Source organism: Botryllus schlosseri, chromosome 1 (genome assembly GCF_051294905.1).
Source record: "Botryllus schlosseri isolate E-star chromosome 1, Bs_hap1, whole genome shotgun sequence".
Classification (NCBI taxonomy): domain Eukaryota; kingdom Metazoa; phylum Chordata; class Ascidiacea; order Stolidobranchia; family Styelidae; genus Botryllus; species Botryllus schlosseri.
In genome coordinates, this window is record NC_137236.1 from 25208667 (window position 1) to 25220402 (window position 11736).

Here is an 11736-nt window from a genome sequence, read left to right on the forward strand (position 1 = left end):
CCCCTTGACTGAAGCACTTATAAGGTCTCGCGCGCTCCTGGGAATATGCTGTTTTCCTAAAATTACCAACACACTTGGACTAAATTTCAAATAATTTGCCTAATGTTTTGATTTTCATTTTTCCGGAGTACGAACACATATTAAAACATATTAAGATATCTAGTGCCTTATAATTCTCATGTTGAAGCCTTCTGACCTAAAATACTTTACCGTGAGGAATTCCTATCTTTTACACTATGCTTTAGGGCAGTGCTTTTCAACCTGTGTGACGGTTCACCCTTGTGCGAATGAAAAATTATCAGGGCGAATGACAAGGGTGGTGCGAATGGTGCTAATGTAAATCCCGCATGAGTGCGAATGAAAATTGTCCATATTTCTCACATTTTCTGACGTGGAATAATTCAAATAAATTTAATAGGATGATAGGTACTAGGAGTCCGTAACTTAGTAAGTGACGTAGCTGTGTTTTTTTCTAGTTTACAAGTGAAGAACGCTCCCGATGCGTTTATATTATAAGTTTGAGAGAATTTTTCCGAGTGAGAGGAATTCGTCACCGCCTAGAAAAAAAGTAGTGGAATCGGTATCAGTTGCTCGGAAACATCCGCCGAGTACGGATCTAGTAAGTGATAGCAGCCGATGCCAGTGTTGACATTTGGCATATTTGAATGCAAAGTATTGAAATTTGGCACATATTCATTTTGGTTGGCACCAGGATTTTGTGTTTATCACGTTGGCACTTTCGGCTTTCTTCAACTACAACAATTAGCACATTAGATCAGCAACAAGTATTGTTTAACCGTGTACCTGACCAAGTATTAGAGGCTGTTAAAAATAAAATTAAAGTAAGCACATTGGTGTCTTACGTCCCTTGAATCTTTATCTTGCATTACATCGAATTATTAAGTCAGTTGGCAGTTTATCTACCAGAGTTGGTCAAAGGAGTTAAGAAAGCTACTCAAGTAGAAGTAGAAGTAGCGACGAAAAAATCTACACAACTACGAGCAGAAGTACTTCTTCCATAAGCCACCTAAAATACTTGAAGTAGAAGTATAATTGACTGACATTAAATCTACTTAAGTAAGTATTGTGAAAACGATCATAATTCGTTCGCATGGACGGTCAAAAGCTGCAAAAGGCGCTATGCGGAAGGTGTAGTGAGCTTGATTCATATATTGATGCATTCCAGGAGGTGTCAATTTTTGACAGAATAAGCAGTCGTCCACATCATGGGATATAAATGATAGTATTGATATGGAAATGCGATACTAATCCTTTGTTTACTCGAACACCCGGTTTTACAGAATATAATGGCATGGCACCCTCCCCCATATTATAAGCCCCTTAGTTCAGTCGAAGAGCAATACGGAGAAGTTGTGTCGGATACGGCTTTAACACTTTCCGCGACTAGCATACGCTAATTAAAAATATGGCAGATCGTTAAAATGCCATAAGTGTACAACTTTATTTTCGGAAAATATAAGGTATTACTTCACTTTCTTTTATACTTCAACATGTATGTTCTCCAGATAAAAGAACTGAAACTATAATTAGAACTCAACGTATAATACTCGTAATTGAAAGAAAAATATAAATACTACTTCTCAAAAGCGGAAAATACATTTCCTGTCTTTTGTCCAGGTAGTTTCAACAGTGGTCTGCTTAAACAGGTCTAAGGTTAAGAAAAGTCAAAGTCCACTTTTCCAGATTAGGACACGTCATGGGCTGCTGGGTATAATAGGTAGTTGCTAGATTGCGAAACGGTAGTTTCAAACGTTATGGGGCGCCATAGTAACTGTGATGAAGTATTTGATATAGGCTACAATGCGGTGTGAACGGAACCATGCAACCCGGTATCTGAATTATATTCAGCGATACTTTCGTTAAAACATGTTTGTCACGCCATATCTACTGTGCGCGAAGCGCAACGAAAATTCTGGGTATTACATGACTTTTATGAAAATTAAATGTTGGTACTACTTGAAAACAGCCCCGAAATTCCTTAGGCTATCTGTCTTATTGGTGGATTAAACTGAAAATAGCGAAAAGTAAGTAAGTAGTTCACGAAGTAGAAGTTGAAGTATCGAAAAATAGATGTACTTGAGTAAGTACCAGAATTAGAGGAACACTACTTGAGTACTTCGAAAAAGTACAGGTACTTCGTTACTGACCACATCTGTTATCTACTGACCATTGCAATAGACTGCTTGTAATGCGAACTGCGCCATTAAGGCTTAGACACGCTTTCCTGTTCTCGGACTGTTGATCTCACGCCGACTCACGTCAATGCATATACCTATATGTAACTAATTGGTGATGCCACTAGGCTTGCCGATCCATAGGAAAAATTTGCCTGGTTCGTATTCGTACCGCCTTTGTTTGTACTACAAACTTTGTAATATTGTGAACTCTACCGATTCAACTTGAGCACCCTCTGAAGAGCAAAATCAAATCCAGTGAAACATATGTCTCTCGATATTCCTTCTGTGACCTAATTTAAGATTAATTAGACTCGTTGAAACTTATTCCTCTTTATGTATAGGGATATTTGTGATATCAAAGATAATCTGGCCTTATTGCAGTCAGTTTGCCATTATTGTACGATTGCCCTTAAAGCCATCCCGCAGTTGGCAACCCTGAACCATATAACTGTGTGTTGATCATGAATCTTATCTAAGTAATATTTATTCATGAAGGTGTAAGTGTTGACAACCACAAAGATACCGCACGTTGTTCTTGAAAGATATGTTGATTTGTGTATTGCATAGATAAGAAGTGAATGAAGTCCAAGCCTATCCATAAATAACCGTCATGAATTACTCGGATTGTGTGGGTTTGTATAGCAATGCATTCCTATTTTTAACGCCCACCGTACCATAAAATCGACTAACATACTTTAATACGGTGAAGCATCTTGTCGAATGTTGTCGGAAAATAAACCAAAGGTGCTAGTTGCAACATTGATGCTACGATTCAATTGCAGTTTCACTCTTTTGTGCGTTCTAAATGCGAACACACTCACGACGCGATGACGTAACATGTCGATTGAATGGAAAAACGATATTGTTGCCAATAAATATTGTTCTTGGGTTCGCTTGGAAGGAAATCACTGCACGATACCTCCGGGAAAAGCAACGAACACCTTGAGAACAACGGGAGAGCGATATCTGTGATTTTTCTACTGCAGTGATTTCAGTACTTGATTAGTCAATAATACGATACGCTGAATGTAAAATAAGGAAGCTCTGTACCTCGAAGATGCTCGTCGAATACAAAAGTGACAAGTTTCTTCATTTTCTTTTTGTTTAATAAATTCCGGCTCGCTGGTGCGATTGAAATTATTTTTTGAAAATAAAAGCGCGAATGGAGCGCAAAAAGGTTGGAAAGCACTGCTTTAGGGAAACGTGAGACGCAGTTTGCTGAGCCTCTTCATCATGACGTCAATGGTTTTTGGTTCCAGTCTTGATTATACCACGTCTCTATGTGTCGGAAGTTTACCTGCGCTCCTCATTGCTAACCTGGCTGCAATAGCAGTGTTTCAAAAACCGCAGATTGATGGTGAGTCGAGCCAAGAAAGCAGGCAGCAGAGATTAAGTCCCGGGCGCAAGCAAAACGAGAGTGACTCATGTTGGAAGCGCTAGTGTGGAAGTCGTCCGCAATATTGTGAAAGCAAATATCCTGAACATTACCAAGTAATAGTCGTGGAGCACATGACCTTCATAGGCGATACGCACCACTTTTATGCATGAAATAGACAAACAAACACTACGCTTTAACAGGGGAAAACTAGAATATCGAAACAAAACATGCATGTTGCATTCGGTTACCTATGTTGCCATCTCCACATAAGCATTCATCTGTTCCTGCAAACATGAAACACTTGTTAATATTCCGTAAGTGTGCTTAAAGTAATATCGTGTATAACATCGCTTTCCAACTAAGTTCGAGCGTAATTCGGGTAAATGCACTTGATGGTATACAAATCCAGGGTTTCATACCCTTCCAATGGTTTAAATTACGCAAATATATCAATTTTATGAAGTTAAATCCAACGGGTGTAGTGGCTTCTGCGCATTCCTGTACCACCTATAAGAAATACGAAAAGGGTGACACACAGAACTCACTATACGCCCCTGGATATGTACCAATCGGCATTGCTGGATATGATTGATCTTCACCCGATTTCATAAGGGTGAGAACTGGGATTTGGTAGCTGACAGAGCACTTGCCTAATTTGTAGCGAACGCTACCTTATGAATACACTTATTTTGCACCCATGAATTCACTGTGTACACTGTTATTGAAAAGATTGTGTATTTACACCCGTGAACCATCCCTAACATACCGGTGTGAATTTGAATATACACCCATGGCACACGACACCTGAACCTACATCATGCTTATACCCGGTTTTAATCAAGTACAACATTTTATTTCATCTTATGAATGTAAATTAGGGTTTTCCATAATTTGGAAAATCTCGAAAATGATGCGTATCCATGTCTCATTCTTAAGATTATTGATAAAAACGTCAATGAGCTGGCAATAAGCTCACAGGAAAGTCGGTAAGATTTGTTTGAATGCGTTTGAAAATAGCTACTGTAGAATGGGCGTGCCAGCGACCATAGCATGATGGGAAGACTAGTAATCACGAAATCACGGCGCTTGATTGGCTAATTGGCTATTCTTGAATCATTACGGCGGCGGCGGCTTGCTGATCAGCTGTTCAAAGAGTATGCTAACGGCGGTTAATCTGTAAGCGCATGGTAGACTGGTTCGCACATGATGATTTAAGATTAATTCAGGATATGGTAAGTGACGAAATCCATGACTAACAAAGGGGAGTTGCTTCGCAAAAACGTTTAAAACAGTGGTTCCGAATGTGGGCGATATCGCCCCCCAGGGGGCGATTAGGCGGTCTAGGGGGCGAAAATGACGAAGGGGCGACAGGGGGCGAAAATGGACACAGGGATCGACAGGGGGCGAAAATTGCGAAGGGGGCTATAGGGGGGCGATGACGCGTCAAAACGGCTGACCTTTTTTTTTAGTCTACCCACGAAAATTCAGTTGCAAAAGTGTCAAATTCGACATCGAGCCGAAAAGTATACCTTTTTTTTGTCAAATGCCGGTGATTACAGTTGGCATGCCCATTTTTCGGTACACAATATTTAGTGGGGGGGCGATGATCGGTGTTGAGCTTGAAAAGGTGGCGATGGGTCGAAAAAGGTTGGGAACCACTGGTTTAAAACATGACTGGCTTATTGTGTGGTTATGTGCTTCTACGAGTTCAAGAAGTTGTTGTGTAAGCGCAGTGTACGTTGGTGATTTAATAATAAAATGACAGACCTGGTCATTGAATGTTTTAGTGTTATAAATAGGTAACGATATGTTTAGAGAGCAAAAATAGCGTCTTGCAGGCATGACAGACGTGAAACAGCGAATGATTGTGAACTTATATAACTAAGTATTGATCCGATAAATACTTATCTGATATGCTTGAGATTACGCCAAGCGGTCCTGTTTTTCTGGTTGCAGGCAAGGTATATTAGTCATCGCCAAACTGGTACAGCACACCATGCGAGATAGATTCTGGACACAATCCTGTATGCTCAGAAAATATGTGGGCTGACCAGGTAGTTACATTGGAACTCTGAAGAAGTGTAACTACCGCACCGCTTCAATACATTCTTTTTATGTCTATGTCTGGTTTGATTCTAGCATTAGTCTAGTTAACGACTTTCCCGTGAGCTTATTGCAGGTGCTTTGACGTTTTTTTAAATCTATAATCTATAGAATGAGACATGGATACGCGTCATTTTTGAGATTTTCCAAATTATGGAAAACCCTAATGTAAATAGGAACGAGGATGGTATGCACGTAGGCACGTAGGCTCGCAGTCACGTAGGAACGTTGGCATGTAGGCGCGTAGGCACGTATATGATTTAAGACCGCGATATAATTCTGAGTTAGCTCGTGTTTTCGAGTAGGCCTACCATCCTTTTCGGCACAAAGGTGGGCAACTATTTTTCCAGGTGGGCCAAATGAGAAGCAGAAATAGGTTGGCGGGCCGGGCCAAAAGTCTAAACAATATTCCGTGGCGTATTTATTTCCAAATATATAACAGCGAATTACATTGGTTACGCAAGATGCTAAGTGGTGCTAAGAATTTATTTTGTATTGTCAAAATGCGCGCTACACCAGCTTCCCATCCGGTTTTATTCGTTTTCAGCGCCCGGGTCGCCATCCATAGCACTGCCAATTATACTGCTTTTAGATTGCTCATCAATAAAAGGGACTGCTTGCCCAAGCGTAACAACAGGTTTTGCGGAGGTTGCGTATCCATCCGTAAGATAGTAATCCATTGCCGAGCGGAATCCAGCAGTCCAATATTGCCCCAGTTGCATGAATGCTCTCCGAGTAGACCAACGGAGACTGGATTGGAGACAGGGACCCTTGTAAGCCGAACAATTCACTCGGATCGAATACAATTTTATCAATAAGTTTTTATAAGATGGCGGTATTTCATTTTACTCAACCCACTCTCATTAATTGTTATAGCTCTGGAAAGAGATTGGAACATACACAGTCATAGTCTAAAGTAAGCTACTCGCATCCGAAATTATCTAAAGTGGATGGCAGGCACTCGTGTCACGCCTCGGCATATTTCCATGTCTGGTTCCTAGGGCTAATGGCAGTAACGGTATCACCTGCATCACATACTGCTGCTCCGTCACAAATGTATTTTTCGGGCAATTGACAACGTCCGTTGCTGCTAGACTTAAATGATCTTCCAAAACAAGCTCGATAACCTGACTCCACAGCTGATGATGCTAGTATTTCGTCGCTTCCATCGCTGAAAATATTGGGTATTACCATCAAATGATCGAAATGGAGATTGAGGATGTGCTCGTCATTTTAATATTGATCAATGTGCGTATGTGACTTGAATAACTCACAATCGAGCTGAAGGTGAGCAATGAATTCTCCGAACAGCTTCATATTGAACAAGCTTTTACGGAATTACTTCAGCATTTCAATTCTGATGTCGTCATTGCGATACCGTGTAGTTGACAGCATGCTACGATGTATGAAGACACCATTGATGCATAATTATTAATAATTAATAATTATTATAATTTCTCTTACATGATATGTTTATTACAGGGGTGGCCAACCTGCGGCTGTAGAAGGAGATTTATGCAGCCGTGGATACGTAATTCAGTTAGTATGTGTTGGCGGCCGTCGACAAGCAATTTAAATTCACGAATTGACTAGCTACTTCTTAAGGGATTTTATTTAATCTTAAAATTTTCTGCGCGCGATACAATGTGACTGCATGTTTCGATTTTAATATAGTAGAGTCATTTGCAATTAAAGTTCCACATTACATATTCGAAATCGTGTACTCCTCACTATACCGACAATCCCGAGGGGAGGTCAAGAAATAACAGCATGCAACAAAGTGACTAATAACTAGGGCCATTTAAAGTCATTAAAGTCATATTTTTTTCTATGCATCAGTAAGTCGTGAAATCAATTTTAACGCGAAAACCACAGCCCTATGGGGTATATTAAGAAAGTTATAAAGTCATATAAAGTCATATTTTCCTGGTTAGGTTATATTTGAGTTATAAAGTCATATTGTTGTATACTTCAAATAAAAAGTGCCAATTTAAGCGGTGAAGCAATTAAGCACAGAACAAGTAAGGCAATTTCTGATTGAACAAAGGCAAGCTGTAAGGTTAGCCTACATAACATTTCAGTCACACACCTATGAGGTCACACATTGCATTATGAGATCACACATTGCATTGTGTTGCTATATATATATATAGCGACTTTTCCATTAGATTGCTACACAATCTGTTTTACTTCTGTGCACTGAAGTAGGACGTAATTTGAAGTTCAGTAGGTAGGCAGGGTAGGCAGGGTAGGCAGGGTAGGCAGGGTAGGCAGGGTAGGCAGGCCTAAAAGGTCTATCTTGGTCTACTTATATACAAATACAAATACATTTAAAATAGTATTTACGGTGGGCACCACGATAATAAATAATTGAAGAATCGGTCACCGAAATATACCTCCACTACAGCAATATTTCAAACTTGATACTGAAAATGGAAAGTCGTATGTACACCATCAGAGAGGCTAATGCTGATCTAAATGCCCTAGATATCAGAAAAGATCCGCTTGAGCTCAAAATTTACATGAAGAAGCGATTGGACAAAAACGATGTGAAACAAATTATGGAGCTACAAAGGCAAGACATTTCACCAGCGCTGTATGCAAAACTGCAGAAGTGTCAACCCACATCAGCGTCTGTGGAGCGCTCATTTTCCTTACTAAAGTCATTTTTACGTCCAAATTGTCACTTTAAAGACTCCGGCATTCCACACAACATGAAACTGTACTCTACAACAGTGGTTTAAAATAAAAATGGATGCATATTACTGTTATGTTGTGTATGTTTTACTTGTCAGTTCCATGCGTGACGTTGGTTACATGTAAAAATACACTATTTTCACATAAAGTCATATTTTCCATAAAATAAAGTCATATAATTGATTTTTTAAGGTCATATAAAAATGGCCCTACTAATAACATTTGGCCCACCCGAAGATGCATCATCATTTTTAACTTGCCCTAAATTTTCAAAAACACCCCCTTCATCAACTTTACCGCTGAACCTGATCTCGTCGACGGGCTGAAAAGGATAAATTTTTGATTTTAATATGTGAAACTACTATTATTATTGACGAAATTCATTAGTAAATCTGAAAAATATTCGCGCTTCGCGAGACATTCAACAGTCCCATAACATGACCATTGACCAGTGACCATTCGCGATTTGGCGGCTTATAGCAAGCCTATGATTAAAGGGATTAGTCCGGAGCTCACCAGAAATGGACATATGCACTCCAACATAAGCATTTGGCGTACAGCTAAATCATTACGACAATGCCCTGGAATGCGTCCGTGGGCTACATGAGTAATAGAAATGCGGCCGTGAATGGCAAAAAGGTTGGCCAACTCTGGTTTATTGTGCATGTCGTGATAATATGGCAGATATTTTCAATTCCAATAATACAACTATCGGATCCAATAACAAACCCAGTGAAAGGACAAAATTTGTAGGAAACGGACTCACTGATATATTTTTGTTACCTGCAGTCTTCACTTCCATCGCAAAAACGATGTCTCGAATAACATGTTGATCCCACGCGACATTTCAACTCCGTTTTCAAGCAATTCGTTTCTGCAGCGAAACGATAAAACAACATTAAACATATCTTCCTTATCTTATAATGGGTTATTTACTCTACTTTAAAGTACAAAATAGGTGTTTATTGACGAAGCTTGTCGTATGCCTCTATTAGCAATTCTGATGATATTTTGTCAGTCAGTAAGTTACTGACGTCACGGCTTGACAGCACTTCGTCGTATACGACTCATGCTTTTGGTGATGGTCGTGATTTGATGAATTCTGACCTTATCCTTCCCAAAATTCTATTTTATAAGGTTCACCCCAATACACACACACATACACACACATATATACATATATATATTTATATATGATCATAATCAATGATAGAATACCTAATAAGTCATGCTACAAAATTTTCTAAGTGAGTATTCAGATTTTGCAACGATGTAAGCCGTCCTGTAGACTAGGGTTTTTCAACCCGAGGTGCTCACACACACCTGTCACTGATGTGTACGGAGATGTTTAATCATGAAGATTGATAGATAAAATACAAAGACCCAATCGTTATGTATTGCTTTTTAAATTCGCAGGGCAGTATGTGCCTTTGAACGTATGAACTATAACTAAATTTTAGCATGAAAAATTAGCGCCTATCAAAAACGTAACTGCATCGACTCCTCTGGGATCGATTACGACTCTGCGTCAGATTTGGTTCCGTCTAAGACCCGCTTTGGATTGGGATTAATGCTCCCATTGCTCCACACTACTAATTCGAAGAGCTTCTTGGAGGTACAGAAATTCAATATACAATTGAATAGTATATTCATATTGAACTAAACCCGAATATTTTTGGCTGACACTCGTCAGGGGTAATCGTCAGCAACTAGTAGAGAATTGGAAAGAACATTGTATATCAACAATCGTATCACAAAATATGAAAGCATGAAATTTCAAATGAGAGAGCCTTCAATGTACTAGTTTTAGGTGGTACAGGTACTCGAAAGTACTCATCTTGTATTTTCGTGACATTTCATGCTATCATTTTGATCAAAATGTCTAAATCGCCGTGGTGCAAAAAGCCTTCGATGCGAAAAGCACCACTAAATGTTTTTATACATAATAATAATAATAAGGTACTCGAAAAAGGTTGGTAACCACTGATCTAGTACTAACTGAAGAGGCTGTGACTGCTATATTGCAGCCATTCGTGACTTCCTTAGCTATGAAAATCATGATTTTCCTGCCTGCTTTACCTATAAAACAATTATTTTTTACATATTTGAGTAACAGATTTCCGTCGTTCTAGAGAAGATGCGAGAGCTGGTCAGTGGTGTCAAAGGTGTTGGAACAGGTTAAAAGGTTACTAATTATTGCTTTAGACCAGGGGTGGCCAGCCTTTTCGCTATGGATTCCAAAGCTGTCTTAAAGTGTCCATGTCCATTTCCGGTGTACTCCGGACTAATCTACTTCTTCATATCGGCTTAATATACGAACCGAAATAGCGACTGGCCATGTAATGAGCAGTCACTGGGATCCGTTACGATCGCGCAGAGCGCGAACGAATTTCTCTGATTCACGAATTAATTTCGTCATTATTACCAGTAGTTTTACATAAAACTATCAAATATTTATCCTTTCTCAACCCATGAGATCAGATTCACCGGTAAAGTTGACGGAGGGAGTGTTTTCGAAAATTCAGGGCCAGATATAAATGATGATGCATCTTTGGGTTGGCCAATTGTAATTATTCAGGTCATGTTGCATTCTGTTATTTCTTGATTTCCCATCAGGATTGTGGAAAGGTGTTGGAATCGCGCAGACATTTACCATTAACAAATTTCATTCATGAAGAGCACACGATTCTAAGTAGGTATTTCCATATGGGGCGCAACATTCTCTCTGCTTTTCGCAACATGTGGGGCTCAGATTGCAGGGGAGTACCATAGTAAACTCGTGAAGGGAAGTGACATTAAATCGCGCGTAGCGCGAAGACAATATCGAGATTATTGATAATTAACTCGAAAATTCGGGAGTAAAATTAAATTTGCATGTCGACGGCCGCTATCACATATTAATTGAATTACGAGTCGACGTTCGCACAAATAACCTTCTACGGTCGGAGGTTGGCCACCCCTTCTTTTGACAAAGTTATATAACTGTTAAAGATCGCGTGGTGTTGATATTGAATGTATAATATAATATAGTGTATACTGCACTCAGTCTATATGCTATCGAACTGGTGGTGATCTTTCGGAAACAGCTGGCGATCTCTAAGCAAATCGTTTATACTTACTGTCTCTGCATAAAGATTGCCGCTGTGGTTCTAGCTCCTGCGGAAGGTTGCAAAGTTTGGACACATACGTCGTTCTCCTACATAATTCTCCACTATCGCCGTACGACGCATATATCTCGTCGGATCCGTCCCTGCAAGCACATTGAAGTTCAAGAGATTTTTATGAACTGCATATTTGAAATAGTCCGAAAATGGTGATTAAACCTCGAAGATCCGTTTGTTTAACTGTCATAAAATGAAT

The 11736-nt window shown here is 39.5% G+C and overlaps 1 protein-coding gene across 1 annotated transcript in view; it reads right to left on the reverse strand.

Annotated features, from left to right (window-relative positions):
• LOC145441380 (uncharacterized) overlaps positions 1-11736 on the reverse strand; it is a 46099-nt gene that overhangs the window by 26242 nt on the left and 8121 nt on the right. Inside the window, exons 2-4 of the mRNA XM_080319231.1 lie at positions 11496-11626; positions 9160-9250; positions 6705-6850 (exon numbers count right to left, since the gene is read on the reverse strand). Coding sequence (XP_080175357.1) covers positions 6705-6850; positions 9160-9250; positions 11496-11626 — 368 coding nt within the window. The remainder of the gene's footprint in view (positions 1-6704; positions 6851-9159; positions 9251-11495; positions 11627-11736) is intronic.